Below are 21,775 nucleotides of genomic sequence, written 5' to 3' on the forward strand. Positions count from 1 at the left end.
GTAACTTTAAAAATAATTGTAACAGGGGCAGCCTGGGTGGCTCAGCGGTCTAGCTCTGCCTTCAGCCCAGGGCCTGATCCTGGAGACCCAGGACTGAGTCCCATGTCAGGCTCCCAGCATGGAGCCTGCTTCTCCCTCTACCTGTGTCTCTGCCTGCCTCTCTATCTATCTCTCATTGAAAAAAAAAAAAAAATTGTAACAAGAAAAAGAAGAAAAGGTACCTAAGAAACAAAACCAATAAAAGATGTGCCTGGGAAAAAGATGTGCAGAAAGTTATAAAATTTTATTTGAAATCATTAATATATAAATAAATGGGGGAAACACCAAAATTCATAGAAAGATTCAATATATTAAGGTTAATTCTTCCTAAATTGATCTACACATTCAATGCAATTCCAAAGTCCCAAGAGTATTTTTTGTGAAACATAACAAGCTGTTTCTTATTTATGAGGAATCCAAGACAAACTGCCAAGACACTATGAAAGAAAAATGTAAGGGGAATTCCCAGACTAGATATCAAGTCTTAATATAAAGCCATAATAATGATAATGGTAATGCAGTAATTGGTGCAAGGTCAGACAAATTAACTTCTGGATATATAAAATGGAGATCCTAAAACAGACCTTTACAAGCTGATAGGGAAGCGACTTTGCTGATTATCAGTGGGAAAAGGGAAAACTATTCAATAATGATAGTGAAACAGATGGTTATTCACAGAAAAAAAAAAAAAAAGACTATATCACCCCCTCAAGCCATATTAAAAAATTAGTTCCAAAATGGTACTGGAAGAATTGGATAGGTAAATGCAAAAGAATGAAACTGGACCACTTTCCCACACCATACACCAAAATAAACTCGAAAAGGTTTAATAACCTCAATGTAAGACCCGAAGCCGTAAAACTCCCAAAGGAAAACAGGCAGTCAAGTCTGGGACATTGGTCTTAATATCTTTGTGAATCTCTCTCCTTAGGCAAGGTAAACAAAAAGAAAAAGTAGTAACTGGGACAACATCAAACTTTTTTTAGCACAGTGAAGGAAACCATCAACAAAACAAGAAAGCAATCTAATGAATGGTAGAAGGTATGTGCAAATACTGTTTGGTTAATATCTGAAATATACAAAGAATTCTTATACATCAACACCAAAGAAACTGATTAAAAACGGGTAGAGTTTTCCAAAGAAGACATACAGAGAGCCAACAGACACATAAAAAGGTGCTCAAAATCACTAATCATCAAAGAGATGCAAATCTCTCTCTCTCTCTCTCTCTCTCACACACACACACACACACACACACAGAGGAATATGACTAAGCTATAAAAAATGAGATCTTGCCTTTTGTGACAACATGGATGGGTGTAGGGAGTATCATGCTAAGTGAAATAAGTTAGAGAAAGACAAATACCATATGATTTCATTTATATGCAGAACCTAAAAAAATGAATAAAAAAGCAGAATCAGACCTATAAATACAGAGAACAAAGTTATGGCTGCCAGATAACTGCCAACAGACAAAAGGGGTGAAGGGGAGTGGGAGATACAGGCTCCCAGTTATGGAATGAATTAAGTTAGACTAAAAAGCACATCATAAAAAGTCAATGGTGTTATAACAGTGTTACACGGTGACAGATAGTAGCTACACCTATGTTAAGCACAACATAACTTATAGAATTGTTGAATATCTAAGTTGTATACCTGAAGCCAATGTAACGTGTGTCAAATATACCAAAAGAAATAATAAATTGACCTTTAAAAAGATATATGCACCCCCTATATTTACTGCAGCATTATTTACAACAGCCAAGATATGAAAACAACCTAAGTGACCAATGATAGATGAAAGGATAAAGATGTGGCATATATATATATATATACATATATATATAATGAAATAATACTCATAAAAAAAGAATAAAATCTTGTCATTTATGAAAACACAGGCCTAGAGGGAAATATGCTAAGTGAACTAAATCAGACAGAGAAAAACAAATACCTTAGGATTTCATTTGCATGTAGGAACTAAAAAACAAAACAGGGACACCTGACTGGTTCAGTCCATAGAGTATGCAACTATTCATCTCAGGGTTGTAAATTCAAGCCCCATGTTGAACTCAGAGTTTACTTTAAAAACAAACACACAGGGCAGCCCTGGTGGCTCAGCGGTTTAGCGCCACCTTCAGTTCAGGGCCTGATCCTGGAGACCTGGAATCAAATCCCACATCGGGCTCCCTGCATGGAGCCTGCTTCTCCCTCTGCCTGTGTCTCTGCCTCTCTCTCTCTCTCTGTGTCTCTCATGAATAAATAAATAAAATCTTTAAAAAAGGGAAAAAAAAAAAAACAGGGCTGCATGCATGGCTCAGTTAAGCAGCCAACTCTTGGTTTCAACTCAGGTCATGATCTCAGGATCGTGAGGCTGACCCCCTATCATAGGGCTCCACACTCAGCAGGGAGGGAATCTGCCTCTCTCTCTGGCTCCCTCTCCCACCCGCCACATTGGTGCTCTTAAATAAATAAATCAAAACACACGTGCACAGACCCCAAACAAAAACCCAAACAGTCTCTTCCAGAGAACCACCAGGAGGTTGCCAGGAGGTAGGAGGATGGGGAGGAAATGGGTAAAATCAGTGAAGAAGATAGAGTAGTACAAACTTCCAATCATATAATGAATAAATCACAGGGATGATAAGTGCAGCAGAGGATGTAGTCAATAATATTTCAATAATATTATATGGTAACAGATGGTATCTAACCTTAATGTGGTGAGCATTTTGTAACGTATACACATCTGTCAAACCACTATGTTGTACCTGAATCTAATATGTCAACTATACTTCAATTAAAAATTTTTTGTAATTTCAAATTAATGAGAGAACTTATTATGAAGAGCAGAAGTTTACAAAACTTTTAGGAAATAATACAGAAAAAGAGTTTTCGACCTGGGATAGCATAGGATTTCTTTCACAAGACAAACATGCATTAATCATAAAAAATTTTTAAATTCAACTACAGTAGAAAAAAAAATAAAAAAAAAATAAAAAAAAAATAAATTCAACTACAGTAAAAATATCAAATCTACTCATTACAAGATACCTAAGAAAACAAAAGAAAAGCCACAGAATGGAAGAAGACATATACAATACAAAATAGACAAAAGAACTCCTACAAATCATTAATAAATACGTCAAGTGAAAATGCTCAGACATATCAATAGCAACTTCAAACAAAAACCATGGCCAATAAATACATGGAAAGGTGCTCAGTCTTACTATCAATTAGGAAAACACAAATTAAGAGAACTAGAAACTATTTCACACTCAGTAACAGACAAAACTTTTAATTTTTTTTAAGATTTTATTTATTTATTCATAGAAATGCAGAGAGAGAGAGAGAGAGGCAGAGACACAGGCAGAGGGAGAAGCAGGCTCCATGCAGTGAGCCTGACGTGGGACTCAATCCCAGGACTCCAGGATCATGCCCTGGGCTGCAGGCGGCGCTAAACCGCTGCGCCACCAGGGCTGCCCCAGACAAAACTTTTAAAAGTTGACAATACTACATGTTGGGAAGAAGACAAAAATGGAAACTGTATTACTTTTGGGAGTGTATTTTAGTACAACTACCTTGTAAAACATTATGGCATTACGTAATAAAGCTAAGAAATACAAGTAGATCTCTACAACCCAACTATTCCACTCCTGGGAACTCTATCAGGAGATGTATACAAGAATGTTCATGGCTACATTGCTTATAGTAGCCATAAAAAGGGCAAATCATCTAAATATCTACTGTGGAATGAATAATTATAGCATATTCATATATCAGAGATAACACAGCAATTAAATTACAATTACATGCATGAGCATGGCTGAATTATAAAACCATAAGGTTGAAAAAAGCCAAGTCATAGAAAAATACAGTCAGTAGGATTTCATTTATTTATATAAAGGTTAAATCACCAGTAATAGTTACATATATAACCACAGCATCTAGCACATAGTAGGTATTCATCAATACCTGTTGTTTGAAAAGAAAAGTAAAGGAATAACTAACACAAAATTCAGGACAGTATAACCTCTGGGAAAAGGGATGAAGATGTAATCATGAAAAGGCCCACAGGAAAATGTAAGGTATAGGGGATCTATGCCAACAAGGTGTGACTGCCTATGTCCAATAATCTCACCAACAGTTTTTATCACATTTTTGGAATTCTTCTAAATGGTAAAAGTTGAGAATAGTTCCAATTTGCAGTTGCTATTATGCATGTGTTGATGAACCCCCTATGATTTAAAGCCTTGTGGATATTCTCTTATATTAACTATTAATATATACTAGATTGTTCTCTAATTTCTAGAAACCCATTATAAATACAAAAATAAGTACTTTACCTCCTGTATAAATGACAGATTTTCAAAGTGCATTTCTTAAAAAGGTACTGAGAATATATATAATGGGTGTCCAGTTATTCATCATATTTTCTTTAAAATTTAGGCTATTCTTTTTAACTTCATGAATACAAAAACATGTTATTCCTTTATGTTATATTTTACGAATAAATAATTTCACAAGTAAAAGAAGCTTCTACTGCCATGGTCCATTTTATTTTAAGGGAGATATGTAATTCCTGGAATAAGGCTAGAAATCTTCATAATTATTGAAGTTCTAAATAGTTTACAACCTAGGACATCAATGTTTAGTGCATGAGTACAGCTCTTTGGCCCATATGTCAGAGAAAGTACTACCTTAACACCGTAAGACATGAATTCTAAATTATTTAAAATAACTATAGAAGACCTGCTTTTACTTACTTCTTCTATAAACTTAATACACTCTGGATTTTTCTTTTCAGTGATTTAAGAGAACATTTCCAACTTACTTGACTGGCCGTGTCTGTAGTTTTCTAACTTGCCCTCTTATTCCAACCCCTCAAATACTGTGCATACCCTTCACACATACTCCACAAATGTCAAAATAGAATTTCTAGAAATTAGCTTGTTGGGCCAGGATGATCAAACTTATTAATATTTCCCTATCTGTGCTTCAGAGAAAGACAAGGATATAGGGAAAAAGTGCTCCTTTCTTCAATTTCAAGACAAATGGCATCTCAGAGGTTGTGCATTCTCATTGTTTCTTTTAAATACATCACGGTGACATTTTAAATGCTCCATTCCAATTAGTCCCTTCCCTTTTCTAGACACAAAGTACTACTATGTGACTGCTAAAATGGATTAGGAAATTATTTTAATGTTTACCTTCCTAAGAATATAGAGCTACTATTCATTAGAGACATTTTATTTGTTCGGTTGCTTCATAAAACCAATCCTGTTTTTACTCTCTCAAACTTTTGAAAAATGACAGGAAGAGCTCCGAGTTTCTTTCATTTTTGAAAGGTCCTTGGCTTTTCTATATTGGATCACTTGAATAGAAATGAATACTGCCAGAAAAGTTCTCAAGAAAGAGAAAGAGACTGCATATAGGTATTTATTGGGGAGCAAACTAGTTTAATGAAAAGAAATTTATTCACAGGCATGAACAGAGCTGATGCCTAATCTAAAGTACTAGAGTAGACATCTAAGAAGAGATTTTAACAAATGTGAATCAGTAAACAAAAAGACACTAGGATCGAAGACCAGCCAAAAACAGTAGTTTGGAGACTAAGACTTTATTTTTTTAAGACTAAGATTTTAACTAGTAAAATAGAATGAAAGACAAAGGAGATAATGGATATTCAGAGTGATTCATTCAGTTGATGCTTAGTATAAATTTTATTGGAGTATGTCTCTACGTGAGATAACAGTGTTATGAAACAGTAAGATATATAATATTTGCTTTTTTAGGAACATAGGGTACAAAGGGTAAATCCACAGAGTTCAACAGTAAATTATTCATTTGCCACTGATATGCTCTCCATTGATATTAACAGGAGGAGAATAGCTGTTCTTATTGGTGTTAAAACAAACAGTATGTTACTCTTAGAGACAAAAAAATTATTAAAATCAGTATGAAAGCATGATTTCATACTTCATGAATCTAGGATTATTAAAAATGACAATCATTCCATAATATTATTTAATAAAAAAGAACAGACTTGTTCCCACTCCAACTCTAGCTGGATGCTTATTTGAACTACTTTTATAAGAATAAAATTTAGTATATAGAGATTAAGGTAAAATGTCCCAACAGTTGCCTTGGGTTCATCTTTAAGAAAATATTTTAGGGACGCCTGGGTGGCTCAGCAGTTGAGCATCTGCCTTTGGCTCAGGTTGTGATCCCAGGATCCAGGATTGAATCCTGCATCGGGCTGCCTATGGGGAACCGGCTTCTCCCTCTGCCTATGTCTCTGCCTCTCTATGTGTCTCTCATGAATAAATGCCTCTCATGAATAAATCTTTAAAAAAAAGAAAATATTTTAGATGAAAGTATCCCCTGGTCTACTTTATATATGATAAAAAAATATCAATAAAGTTCTACAGAGAAACTAAAAACACAAGACAGACCATTCATATACTTATGTAAATTTACAAAGTATTAACTGTACAAAGAATTCCAATACCACTTTGGTCATTTCAACCAATAAGGTCAGGATTCTTTCCATTCATATTCAAATTTCAATCTTAATACTCCATTATATGACATATGCAAAGGTAAACAGAACATGTTCATAGAAAGTCAAATTGTCGTTGAAGGAAAATAACAGAAGTGTTTACTTTATAAGGTTTTAATGTTCATTCCTCATGAGCACAGAATAAAACATTTAATCCATACAGTACATCTGTATTTAGCCCTCTGAATTTAAAATATACCGTTCTTATGCTGTGCCATGAGAAAATTTTAACAGATTTCACTATTTATATGAATTAAGAATGACTTTCATCCCAAACTGATTGAGAGGTGATTATTAAGGAACATATATATATATTTTGTTTTATTATATTACTTTCCTTGCTTGGGATGCCTGGGTGGCTCAGTGGTTGGCATCTGCCTTTGGCTCAGGGTGTGATCCCAGGGTCTGAGGATCAAATCCTACATCAAGCTCCCTGCAGGGGAGCTGCTTCTCCCTCTGCCTATGTCTCTGCCTCTCTCGCTGTGTGTTTCTCATGAATAAATAAATAAAAACCTTTAAAAATAATAATAATGTATTACTTTATCTTAGCAAAAATTAAATAAGCGGCACCTAGATACTAATTCTATGCTATGTACAAAGACCTTATTATATTGGGGATTAAATTCTTATAACAGCTCTTGGATTTTTTCATTTTCTTTGTAACCTATAAAATCCTACGATGGATGACCATTTTCTTATACAAGAGTATCTGTAACAGTATCTATACGCACAGTGGAACATATATTTTGGATTCATTTATTTAGAATAATCATACTTATTAGTTTATTTTTACTGTTATTGTGTTTTCTCTCTTACACCATACAATATGTCCATGCTATTTTATCTACTCTATCAAAACCTGACATGGGTCATTCTGGGTAGGTTTACTTTATTAAGTCATTCTTTTAAAAGGGTGTGGTGAGAAGACTACAGAGTTAAATTTAAAGTATCTCCTTTAAGAATGGCAGCATGTTGAAATACTGAAGCTCACTTTGATACTAAAGAACCACTTTATTTTCAAAAGCAAGCATAGTTACATTCGAAAAATTACTCTAAAACCTGACATATGTTGTAACTAAAATTGTGTTTTAAAGGCTCACAACACCTCAATACTCAGTGTTAATGCGGTCATCTTCTTAAAAAAATCACTCACCTTTCAAACCTAGAGTTTGTAGCTGGAAGAGCCGACCAAGTTCATAAGGCAAAACCCGTAACAGATTGTTATTTAAAAGCAATTCCCTGTTTTAAAAAACAAAACAAAACAAAACCTGTTTTAGCTTAATATATCAAACTTTATTAATATCTGTAATTGTTTTCTTAACCTTTCCTAACATACCATGAGTGATACAAAGTATATTTCTAAAAAAAAAAAAAGTATATATCTATCCTTCCAATCAAAAAATATTGTGCAATATTAAAGTACTACAAAATGTGTGACTGCCACAACTGTTAACAATGTTTCTATAACTTACTCTCTTAACACAGATTATTGAAGTTATAAGAATTGTATATCATTCTCAGGCTAAATTCACTCTTTTCTCTCTTACCCAAATGCTTACAAGACACATATCAGAGTGACAGGTATTCTTAGTATCCAAAGACAACTGCTATCATTGAATCCAGTGTAATTCATAGAAAAAATAGACAATCACCTTTATCAGTTTTTATAACTGATTACAACTGTAATCTCATTAAGATACTATGATGAACAATCACTGATATAGAACATAAACACTGAAAACAAAGCATAAGATAATACAGATAGTAGGATAACATAGATAAGATCCACATTTTTTTATTTTGAAATTTTGGCCAGACTATATAAGAAATGAACAGCCCCTTGTTATACAGCTAAACAGTATGAAAGAAAAGAAACAAACATACAGTAAGGAGATAGTGAAGAGTAAAATTCTCAAACATGAATTTTCAATTTTAAACATATGACAGCAATTTTTAAAAATTACTACTCAGCAGATAAACATAGAAAAGCAATCCCTGTTGATATTGAGAACATTTATACAAGGTCTTAAGGGACCTACAAATTTTTTTCCTATGAAGAGATTTTTAAATAATCCTGAAGGACTACAAACAAATCCATTTATTATCAAGTTTTCAAGATTTCCTTAAAGAGCTGTGACATATAAGTATACTTTGCCTTATAGAGCAGAGATATGTTCCTGAAAGTTTACTACAAGATCACAATATTTTCCCAATTCTGTATGAGTATCTTATCATACACTTGAGCGTCAAGTGAGAGTCATATTTTAACCCCACCCCACCTCAAGCTTGTCAAAAGAAACAGAATCACATTTAACTAGAAACCTTCAAATTAGAGGAAATGTTCAATGGAAGCCAACTCAAGCACTGTTGCTTACAGTCAATATCATCTGATTTTCAAACATACATAGAAGTCCTCCTGTAAGAGGAATATTCCATAATTTTCTTATTTGGTAAATTTAGAATTTTATATACTGAGTCATATCTATAATATTTTCTTACCTGAGAGACACCATGTTTCCTAGTTCTGCTGGTAAACTTCTGAGTTTATTGGATGACAGATCCAGGTAAACCAGATTATGAAGCTTGGCAATATCAGGTGGAATGCGACTAAGGTAATTGTCATTTAGGTGCAGCGCTGTCAAGTGTGTCAATGACCAAAGTGATGTACTTAAGCTCCGCACTCTACCTAAAAGGCAAAATATTGAAGCATTAAATTCAAGGTCCATGTATCAGAAAAAGTCAGAAAACATATTTCAGACTCTGATTTTTTTTTACCATTTATTAGCTATATAAACCTGGGCAAATCAACTGGCCACAGCTAATATAAAATGAGATATTACCTTAATAATTTGTGTGAAGATCATTTTATAAACTTTACAAAAGTAAAATAGAATTTCATTTTATATCACTATTAAAACAACATATTTTGATTTAAGGAGCAGTGAAAGGTAGAGAGGACACAAAATCTCAGACAGTAACTGTTACATTCCACATAGCTATCAAGCAGTAAGCTCCAGCTTACATCTATCCAGGGTTCTTTCTGTCACAGGTTCCTTCATGCTGTCTATAAGCAGGCTTAAAGTGCCAACTAGGATTTTGTATTTATAGGAAAGAAATTTTTCAAGTGAAGAGAGCTCTGGTCTAAAAGAAACTTATTTCAGTTTTATCTGGGATTTAATCAACTGGTTCTCAACCAGGGGCAATTTTATTCCCCAAGGGACTTTGGCTATCTGAACACATTCTTGGTTGTCAAAACTAGAAGAGTGCTACTGGCATCTAGTGGGTAGAGGCCAGGAATACTGCTAAACATTATGCTGTACAACTGAAACTAATGTCTCATTGTGTGTCAACTATACTTCAATTTTAAAAAACTGTAATTTATGTAAATTATAGTCCTTAAGATCTCTACTGATATGTATTACAGCAATCTTTTATCTTATGTGTGTTTTAATGGAATTCTTTATAAGATGGTAATATCTCATGTTAATATTCATGTGTATTTAAACTTATATAAAAATAAAAATAAAAAAATAAACTTAATATATGTTAATATTAATTTATATTTAAACATATATATGACAAATTATCACATTAAGGATCCAAATTGCTGAATAACTATCTTCACCGTCAAAATTCCAATATCATGTCTACCATGAAATTAATGTCCATTAAATCTTTAAAAATAAAAAAAAAAGAGGATAGTACTACTGGTATCTAGTGGATAAAGACCAGGAAAGCTGCTAAACAACCTTACAGTGTACACAACAGCCCCCACAAAGAACTGTCTAGCCCTAAGTGTCAGCAGTACCAAGTTGAGAAACCCGGGGTTAGCCCATTAGGATTTACTCATATTTATTCTTATTACCAATCATTTATACACTTAGTTACCTTTTAGCTAAATGTACAGATAATTCTTGCTGTTAATACTATAATGGGGGTTTAATGCTTCCAAATGAAAGCCTACTGGGGGGAAGAAACCCATTCCACATATTGTCTGTATTCTATCAAATCATAGGAGAAATACAATAATTATATTCTATTTTTAATAAACTTTTAACTTTACAATAATTTTAGATTTACAGAGAAGTTTTACCAAGGTAATACAGAGTCTCTGTATGCACCTCATCCCATTTCCCCTGCTACCTACTTATATTACCATGGTACATTTGTCAAAACTAGGAAACTAATACTGGTACATTATTTTTTTGTATTGGTACATTACTAATTTACGGATTTACAGATTTTATTTGGATTTCACCAGTTTTTACAACTTTTTGGTGTTAGGAGTCAATTCAAGATACCATTTTGCATTTGACTAAATGCATATCTCCTCTGGTCTGTGACAGAATCTGTCTCTCCTTGTTTTTCATAACCTTGACAATTTCGAGGATTACTAGTTAGGTATTTTGTAGAATGTCCTTCAGTTTGGGTTTGATTTTTTTTTCACTAGTAGCCTGGGACTGTAAGTTTTTAGAAATCATATTTCATTTTAACAAATCCTAAGTATGAAGGGTCATGTAACATAGTTATTACTTACTTGTTACAATAAACAACTTCTAGGTTTCCTACTCTGCAAATACTAGGATGACAGAAGAACGGCAAAGATTTCAATTTGCAAAAATAATTACTCTGACAGCCAAACCAAAATCTATTATATCAAAGAATCGGATTTACTCAGAAACTGAATTCCCAATGTCCTCAATTACAAATGCCAACTTTGGCGTAAGGTATTATCTCAAGAATGAACAGGAACAAAGATATTTAGACACAGGTAAATTAAACACTAGTACCTCTGCATCTGGTATTTTCTCAATGAATTCATCTATTTTAAAATGTACAATATTCAATTCATGTTCATAATTGCTATTATATCCTGGATTTAATGCTTCATATTCCACTCACCCGAGATTTCTAATTCTGCCCAGTGAGATTTTTTCCCATTGGCTACCTCCTCTGCTGACATGATGGTATAAATTCTGCGAGGATCTGGAGGATCATATTTTTCCTTTGGCATCCCTATTAGTCTGTTTAAACAAACAAACAATAAACAAACAAGAGGATCATCAATTACTATAGTCTTATAGAAAAAAAGAAAAATAGGATGGTAAGTTTTCTTTTCCTCTCTCCCCTTGCCAGGCTACTAATTCATTTTATACCACAAATTCTCACTAGAAGGAAAACACATCTGCAGTATGTTAGGCTCTTGCAGGAACTTGGTAACAGATGCCTAAGGGAAAATGTAAACAAACAATGACATTGGATTTCACATTGAACTTTGTGGTTGCTTCATGAACATCCATTCCAACCCTTCTCCTTCCTTTAGCTGCCTTGCTTTCCTAAACAGACTGACCCTACACCATTTTCTGAATGGACTCTGACTAGTCTAAGAATATCAGAGTAATCCATCCTCCCTAAGTGATATTCAAATATCTCATATCCAAGACAATCAGCACATGACATTCCTCCTGTCACAGAGATTAGTTCAGAAGTATCTAATAATCATGAGGCTTCAGATTCATTCTATGCTTATGGAAAGAGAGGCTTCTCTCTCCTACTAGTCATAAAAGAAGAATATAGTCCACACTGCTATTGGTAACCAACCAACAATTATAAGGAAGTCAGCCATAGAAGCCAGCGTCTAGAAAAACAATACCTGTAGGACTCTCAAACACTGGGCTTTCTGGATAGACAGCCAACATATTTTGCTTATTGTTTAAACTAGTTTAGTTTGTATTTTCTGTTACTTGCAGTCAAAAGCATCCTACAGGATGGTATTTTCTTAGTATGAGCCAATCTTGATATAATCTGTTGTTCTTAGGTAATATGCCTTTTCTCTCAAAAGTGTCCAACTTGGGATGGGGGAGTGTGCCTGGGTGGCTCAGTTGGTTAAGCCTTCAACTCTTAATCTGAGCTCAAGTCTTGATCTCAAGGTCGTAAGTTCAAGCCCCATGTTGAGCTCCATAGTAGGCACAGAGCCTACTTAAAAATAGTTTTAAAAGGGCACCTGGGTGGCTCAGTTAAGTGTCTGCTCAGGTCATGATCTCAGGGTCCTGGGATTGAGCCCTGCATTAGGCTCCCTGCTCAATGAGGAGCCTGCTTCTTTCTCTCCCTTTGCCCCTCCCCCCTTCATTCATTCTCTCTCTCTCTGCACTCCCTCTCTCAAATAAATTTTTTTTCAAATAAAAAATCTTTAAAAAAAAATAGTTTAGCGCTCGCTTCGGCAGCACATATACTAAAAAAAAACAAGTTTAAAAAAAGTGTCCAAATTTGAATGAGTTACATGGCCACTGTAATTGAAACTAATGCTATATATTCTTCATGTAACTGCCAAAATAATCACCAAATGATCATGAGTGATGACAACTCTGTATAAAAATCCTCGAGTGTGCAAGGTAGAAGCATATAATAAATGGCCCTAAATTTAACTATTTGCGGGGTCTAACACAAGAATTACTGCTTGGTAATTGTCAGAAAATAAAAGCCAGCTCAGATCTAGCAAGAGTAGCAAATGACAAAGCACTGCATACTATCTCTAAATTGCCTTGTTGTTTGCTTTTTTAATGTTGGTTCTTTCATATTCAACACACACACACACACACACACACACACACACACACCAAAATCAAGTGCCTAAATCTGGGAGTATTTCCAAGTAGAGTTTGGAATTTATAATTCAATAGAATTTACCTTCAGGTGGTCTGAAATTTGTTACATACAGAGAATAAAGAAAAAATGGTGGTATTCCAATTGTTTAAAAAAAATCACAGCTACTTCATAAGAAGAATACAATCAAAATCTCCCATATCATAATCTACTCCTATTTCTTTTTTTTAAGATTTTATTTATTTATTCATGAGAGACACAGAGAGAGAGAGAGCGGCAGAGACACAGGTAGAGGGAGAAGCAGGCTCCATGCAGGGAGCCCGACGTGGGACTCGATCCTGGGTCTCCAGGATCAGGCCCTGGGCTGAAGGCGGCGCTAAACCGTTGAGTCACCCGGGCTGCCCCTCTACTCATATTTCTGAAGGTAAAATAGTCACTTTCCCCTTTACTAAAAGAGGCAAAGAGAAAGTTTTCCAAATTTATTCACCTGTTTAACAGCAATTTGCTTCCAAGTTTCCAGGTTAAGCCTTTTTGCTTTAATCTTCTCATACACTTTCATTATTACTAACTCATATTTGATTTCCCATAAATATCCTAGATCTTTGTACAGCACAAAGAATATGATTATTTTCCACAGCAGGGGAAAAAAAAAACTTGATTTCTACCACACTTGGCCTATGTAAAAATACTTCTAAAAATAAAATTTTTAGACAACAAGGTTTTTGGAATTTCTACTATGCACAAGTTACGTGTATCTCTATGAGTACATCTGCATACTAATTTAAGATTCCACAAAAACACCAGATTAAGCAAAGCCAAATCAAACAGATCCAAACCCAATGACATGCTACAAAATCCATTCACTACATTGAAGATGGGAAAAAATAAGGGCTGTAAAATATGCAAAAACAAACATTTTCAATGTTTCTCTAAAAATTAATCCCAGGAAATGGTAATTAATCCACATGTTCAATTTCCCTAAATATTTTAACAATCTAGACAGGTCAATAATTGCTGTCTATTCTTGGCTCTCTAATTCTAATTTAAAAAACAGCTACTATCTAGCACTTTTTAAATTTTTCGTAAGTTCCTACCTTCCTAAATCACTAAAATTTACAAATTCTGTTCCTGCAAAACAAATTCATGAAATGTTTACGTGACATGTAAAACCAAAGGAATATTAATACTGTCATATTAGGGCTCAGAGATCTCTTTCAAATTTGATTAGGAAGCCATTAAAAATACAAGTCACTCAATTCAAAATGAATATAGATTTGGATAGCTTGATTAAAGCTATAACATCTTACATTTGGGTTAACTAACAAGCAATTTAGTAGAGTCTACAGTTCTCGTGATCAATACTATCTCAAACATCAGGTTTTCATATATGCTACTAAAGATTTAGAGAATTCAAATTCAGGAAATTGGTAATACTGAAGCCTCCTATTCAGCTTTATTTCCCCTCTAAGTTACTCAGCATCAACTTTTCATGCTAGAGATATACCACAAAAACCTATTTCAAAATAATGTAAAATATAATTCAAATGTAGTTTAACTCTTTAAACATGACTCTTGATAGTGTGATTTCCAATAGTCTCATAAGTCATTCTAAGGCTGAATACTGAATGATGAGTATTTTTTATCCAAAAATTAGAAATGTTTATTTTGGAAAGCCTAACAGCTAATTCCTTATCTTCTTTTTCAAACTGATGAAACAGGTAGGTTTTTGAATTGGTTTTTCCAGGAGTTCTAACTTTTGCAACATCTTACATCAGTTTCCCAAAGGATCTTCCTGTTACATCAACCTGATTTATACTAGAGATCCTGATCATGTAACAGAGTACAATAAAAGCCCCTTTGGCAACACAACCTGTTTAACTTCCCCATCTTCAATCCTACTTCAACACTATAAAAAATACACCACCTAGCTCCTCAAATGCTAACTACATAAGCTTCTTTAAACCTGCCTTCTTATATGTATACAATGGAATATTACTCAGCCATTAGAAACGACAAATACCCACCATTTGCTTTGAGGTGGATGGAACTGGAGGGTATTATGCTGAGTGAAATAAGTCAGTCGGAAAAGGACAAAACATATGGTCTCATTCATTTGGGGAATATAAAAATTAGTGAAAGGGAATAAAGGGAAAGGAGTGAAAATATCAGTGAGGGTGACAAAACATGAGAGACACCTAACTCTGGGAAATGAACAAGGGGGTAGTGGAAGAGGAGGTGGGCAGGGGATTGGGGTGACTGGGTGATGGGTACTGAGGGGGGCACTTGGCGGGATGAGCACTGGGTGTTATGCCAAATGTTGGCAAATTGAACTCCAATAAAAAAAATTTTTTTAATGTAACAAGGATTTTCAATATTAAAAATTAAATGAGATAATTATTTTAATAGATATTGAAATGTAATTGGAAAAATATTTATTTCTTTTATACTTGAAAAAAATAAAATATAGAATTAAAAAAACCTGCCTTCCACCTTCCATTCATTGAAGCTTAGCATATCACCTACATGCCCCTCCCCAGATACTAGTGCAAAATTTCTTGAGTACCATCAAGAACCTGATTTTGTCCTACTTCTTAGTTCGTTCCTACATGAACTATCCTAAAAGTAAACTAGTTTAATCTCCATCACTGAAGGCTGATGAATCACTATCACATAGTGAAGATTTTCATTAATTTATTTCTCAGTCTTCTGTACCACAGGAAAAACTTCATGTAAACTTGTAAAATACAAACTGCATGGAAAATGTATTCTAATTTTTTCAGTTACAAGCCATATTTTTTTAACTATCTGTTTATTTGAGAGAGAGAAAGAGCGAGAGAGCATACATGCACACAAGACAGCAAGCAGCAGGAGGGGCAGAGGCAGACAGAGAATCTTCAATTGGACTCCCTTGTGAGAGGGAAGCCCAGTGCGAGGCTTGATCATGACCTGAGCTGAAATCAAGAGTCAGCCACCCACCCAACTGGGCCACCAGTTACGAGCAATATTATACCTAGCACTAGAGCTACTTTGCCCTAGAAAAATTTAATTTGGAGTTTCTGAAACCATAAATAAAATGCAAGATACCTAAATATCATGTTGATTCAGTGAATAGCATATTATAAGATGTAGATGAAATAAACCCAAATATACTATTACTAAGGAATCCCAAATAAATCTCAGATTTTTATATCTGAGGCTAATAACACAACTTAACTTCTCCCTCCTCCAAAAACAATAACAAAACAAAAAAACTAATCTGAGCCAAATCAGAACAAACTATTAAAGGCTAGCACTGGATTTCTCTTAATAGCAGTTATCTAGAACAACTTCTAAAAAAAGAGCAGCCTCTATAATACATATAAAGATGTTAAGTTCTTCCAGTGTTTTTTTTTTTTTAATTTTTTTTTTATTTTTTTATTTTTTTTTTTATTTATTTATTTATGATAGTCACAGAGAGAGAAAGAGAGAGAGGCAGAGACATAGGCAGAGGGAGAAGCAGGCTCCATGCACCGGAAGCCCCATGTGGGATTCGATCCCGGGTCTCCAGGATCGCGCCCTGGGCCAAAGGCAGGCGCCAAACCGCTGCGCCACCCAGGGATCCCAGTTCTTCCAGTGTTAAACCACAGCTTCCCACTCACCATCCTATCTAAATTTAAGGTCATTTTATCCAACTCCATAGTTGAGCACAATTACAATTATCTCACTTAGAATTCAGTTTAAGAAAGAAAGTATGCTACAACTACCACAGAGTGCTTCATAACGAATCAGAGACTTCTAACTACTCAACCCTAAAATACAAATCACTTGACATATATTTATTTCCATATAAATATTAAGTGGTCATTTCAACTGTAGTTTGCAGAGCAATCTTTGGCAGAAATACAGATGCTGGCAAAATTCCCAAAGTTAGAGGAAGACAAATTTAAGCCCATATTAGATATTTCTGCTTACATTTTAGAATAAGATGTTAATGATTTGTTACATTTTACACATCTTCAGATAACTCTGTCTTATATTGGCATTTATTCCCAATGGTTACAAAACACATTGTTATTTAATGAATATTCACCCAACTAACAACCATCCTTCCTACCTGGTCTTAAGCATTAAGACTATTTTTCTTCCTGAGAAAATAAGGCTAAGCTCACCTTTTCTAATGAAGCAAAATAACCCCTGAGCTACAGCATTACTGAAGTTTCTACTTCCTCATTAATAGCTATTTTTAACTATACACAACTCTTAATTATTATAACTGTCACATAAAATTTATATCTTCCCTAAATGGGCTCACCACCTGATACTAAAAAACAGTACCTAACAAGTCACAGTACATACAGTAGGATCATATTGTTAAAAATAAAGATTGATGACACTCAAGAGCTTAGAAGACACCCTGAGATTAATAATGATTTCATTAGCATTCCCCATTCTACTTTTACACCAAGGGCCTATCTGGATGGCATTTGTCTGCAAGAACATATTCAACTAAAGTTCATAGATGATGATAATGCAAACAAAAAAAGAACCCCAAAGTTTTCATGAGTATCTCCCACTCTAAACAAAACACTAAACACTACTTAAAAAAAAAAAAGTAAAGCAAAACCTGTATCTTATGCTGATAAAGTCACACATCGTTATGAAAAAAATAACCTCCAATATTTGGAATTTCATGTTTCTGACCAGTTTAACATTTATTCAACATGTATTGCATGCCCACTACTATCATGTATATACTAAGCACATGAATTTCTACAGTAAACAAGATAAACAACATCCTTGCCCTCATGTATCTTATACCATTTTCATAGCACTACTTGAAAAATAAAGTTACAGAATATATATTTACTTTCAAATAGTGTTATAAAGAATTTGGCATTTCTTGATACTGTTTTCTTTCCCCCTTATCAGGTAGCTGCATTGCTCCCTTCTGTCACCATTCTGAATTATACAACTAAAGAGAAAATAAAGCATCCTTACCACAAAGGATGAGGGTACTGAAGTTAACCCCTCAACAACGTTAGGTTTAAAATGCTTAGGTCTATTTATAAGCAGACTTTTTTACAGTACCATAAACATATTTACTCTTCCTTACAATTTTCTAAATGCCATTTTCTTTTCTCTAGCTTACTTTATTGTAAGAATACAGTATATACTACATGTAACATGCAAAACATATGTTAATCAACTATGCTATCAGTAAGGCTTCCAGTCAACAGTAGGCTTTTACTGGTTAAGTGTTAGGGTAATCTAAAATTACACATGAGTTTTCAAATACATGGCAGGTTGGCATTCCTAACCTCCAAGTTGTTCAAAGGTCAACCATAATAGGTAATCTACAGAATGATCAAGGACAGGTGGAGAAAGTACAGTTCCCAGAACAAGAATGGCAAGTTTTAATATTGGGGAATGGACCAAAGATAACCAGGTTATCAGTACATTTAATATATGGCAATGGCAAATACTTTCCTAACCCAGTGACATTATTTTTTCTATGATCCTTACTGAGAAACTGAATAATTAGGTAACAGTAGTAACAAGGATTCTTTTGGTCTTTAAAAATACTTGGATTCAGGGTGCCTGGCTGGCTCAATCAGAAGAGCATACAACTCTTGATCTCAGGGTCATGAGTTTGAGCCCCACATTGGGTGCAGAGATCACTAAAAATCTATTAAAAATAAATAAATAAATAAAAACACTTGAACTCAACATGTCTTCTTTCTAGTTGGTTTATTCTTAGGGATCTACTTCAAATCCCAAACCAAACTAGTTACTTATCCAAACAAAATGAATAGGCATACATGGCAATAAAGCCTCTGGATGAAAATGAGATGTCATAATGCTTGCTACATCTTTTTCTAAAGGTAACCTAAAGGTAATTTTATGGTATTCCACAAATGATAACCAAAAGAAGCTTCTAACGCTACAAAGGGTTAAGGGCACAGTCTACTTGTCAGCTAAAAAAGTACTAGGAGGAAAGAAAAAAAAATCAGAATATAACTCTTTTTCTGCACATTGGGAAATTTTCTCTCATATGTGCATTACCAGAAAACAGCAGCAGCAACACAAAACCAATAAATACTAAAAGGAAAAATAAAGACCTGGGATTATAAATCTATCACTTCAAAATTCCAAAATAATGAGACAAGTTTCATCTTATTTCATCATTAATCAAATTGGACAACCAAAGCTTGTAACTCTATCATTCCAAATTAGGTCTTAGTCTCTACCTAACAGTCACTATGCTTTAATGCCTCTTATATTTACTGACTGCCTCCCACTTATCTAAAAATACTGAATATGATCTAATTATCCTGCAGGAAATGGGAGGTAAAGAGATTAGATTAAAATTTTCACATCAATTTTTCCAGGACTATGATTTCTTCCCCTTGATAACTTTCCACTTTTTTGGTGTAACTTGTGTTTTCTATTTCCTCAGATGAATACATTTTGATTTCTTTCAATGAATGTCAAATTCCTATCCATCCTTATGGCTTAAGTCATCGTTCACCTCTTCTTCAGTACATTTCTCCATTTAAAAATCAACAAACCAATTCTAAAATTTATACAGAGAAATCTAGAATAGCAAAAACGCTTTTGAAAAAGAAATATAAACTTTGGTGCATGCACTATCTAATGTTAAGACTTACTATAAAGATCTAGTAAACCATACAGTTTTGCATGGATGAAGGGATAGACACATAGAGTTTAAAGGAAGAGAACTTATAAACTAGAAATAGAACCACATCCATATAGCCAATAGATTTTGCACAGATGTGCAAAGGTAATTCAATAGAGATAAGTTTTTCAACAAATGCTGCTAGAACAACTAGACATCCACACACAAAAATAAATAAATAAATAAATAAATAAATAAATAAATAAATAAGCATCAACCCTTACTTTGTACTATAAACAAACTTACAAGGATCATGAATTTATTTTTTTATTTAATAATAAATTTATTTTTTATTGGTGTTCAATTTACCAACATACAAACACCGAGTGCTCATTCCGTCAAGTGCCCACCTCAGTGCCCGCCACCCAGTCACCCCCACCCCCCCCCCGCCCACCTCCCCTTCCACCACCCCTAGTTCATTTCCCAGAGTTAGGAGTCTAGGATCATGAATTTAAATGTAAAACCAAAAGCCATGAAACTTATAGAAGAAAACATAAAAATCTTTATGACCTTGAATTAGGCAAATATTTCTTAGATAAAACACAAAAAGCACAGAAGAAAAATACTGATAAACTGAATTTCATGAAAATTTAAAACTTCTGCTCTTTGAAAGATGAAAAGACATGTCCAAGACTGAAAAGAATATTTACATAACATAAATCTGAAAAAGCACTCAGAATATATAAAGAACTCTCAAAACAGGGGCAGCCCGGGTGGCTCAGCGGTTTAGTGCCGCCTTCAGCCCAAGGCGTGGTCCTGGAGACCCAGGATCGAGTCCCGTGTGTCAGGCTTCCTGCATGGAGCCTGTTTCTCCCTCTGCCTGTGTCTCTGCCTCTCTGTGTGTGTGGTGTGTCTCTGGTGAAAAAAACAGATACAATCTTCAAAAAAAAAGGAAAAAAAGAAAAACAACCTAATAAATAAATTGGCAAAAGATTTCAACAGGCATTTCATCAAAGGAGATACACAGATAAAAAAATAAACACATGAAAAAATGCTCAACTATAGGCATTTGGGAAATACAACTTAAAATGACAATGAGATATCACTACTGGAATGAGTAAATTAAAAACTTCCAATACCTAGGGCCAATAAGGATACCTCACACACAGACCCATCCTTGTGTGTATGCTTATATACATATATAAACATATATTCATTTTTATATATACATACACACAGCCCCTCACATTTCTCTGGTAGAAAGCAAAACAGTACTATCACTTTGGAAAGGAGTTCAGTTGTTTCTCACCAAGTTAAATGTACTCTTATACAACCAACAATTCCATCCCCAAGTATATACCCAAGCATAATAAAAATTTATGTTCATAAAAAAAACCTGTACATAAATGTTTGCAGTAACTTTATTTATACGTTCCCACACTTAGAAACAACTCAAGTGTCCTTCAACTGACAATTAGATACTAACTATGGTACATACAATAAACTACTACTCAGTAATAAAAAGGATTGAACTAATGATAAAAACAACATGGATAAATGTCAAATGTATTATGCTAAATTAAAAATACCATTACCATACTCAAAAGGCTATGCACAATGTTCCTTACCATAATAAAGACCATATAACAAGCCCACAGCAAATATACTCAATGGTGAAAGCTGAAAGCTTTTTGGGTTTTTTTTTTAAGATTTATTTATTCATGAGACACAGAGAGAGAGGCTGAGATACAGGCAGAGGGAGAAACAGGCTGATGTGGGAGCCTGTGGGACTCGACCCCGGAACTCCAGGATCACGCCTTGAGCCAAAGGCAGACGCTCAACCACTGAGCCACCCAGGAGTCCCCAAAAGCGTTTTATTTATAAGCAGGAATAAGACAAGGATGCTCACTCTTGTCACCTTTATTGAACATAGTACTAGAAGTCATATCCAAAGCAAT

The 21,775-nt window shown here is 34.3% G+C and overlaps 1 protein-coding gene across 7 annotated transcripts in view; it reads right to left on the minus strand.

Annotated features, from left to right (window-relative positions):
- Window positions 1–21,775, minus strand: part of CNOT6L (CCR4-NOT transcription complex subunit 6 like) — a 113,871-nt gene that overhangs the window by 57,589 nt on the left and 34,507 nt on the right. For all 7 annotated transcript variants that reach the window (XM_049104911.1, XM_025427092.3, XM_025427068.3 and 4 more), the window contains exons 2-4: window positions 11,501–11,622; window positions 9,098–9,284; window positions 7,752–7,837 (exon numbers count right to left, since the gene is read on the minus strand). In XM_049104911.1, the coding sequence (XP_048960868.1) occupies window positions 7,752–7,837; window positions 9,098–9,284; window positions 11,501–11,612 (385 nt within the window). In that variant the 5' untranslated portion in view covers window positions 11,613–11,622. The remainder of the gene's footprint in view (window positions 1–7,751; window positions 7,838–9,097; window positions 9,285–11,500; window positions 11,623–21,775) is intronic.

Source organism: Canis lupus, chromosome 32 (assembly GCF_003254725.2).
Source record: "Canis lupus dingo isolate Sandy chromosome 32, ASM325472v2, whole genome shotgun sequence".
In the NCBI taxonomy this organism is placed as follows: Eukaryota; Metazoa; Chordata; class Mammalia; order Carnivora; family Canidae; genus Canis; species Canis lupus.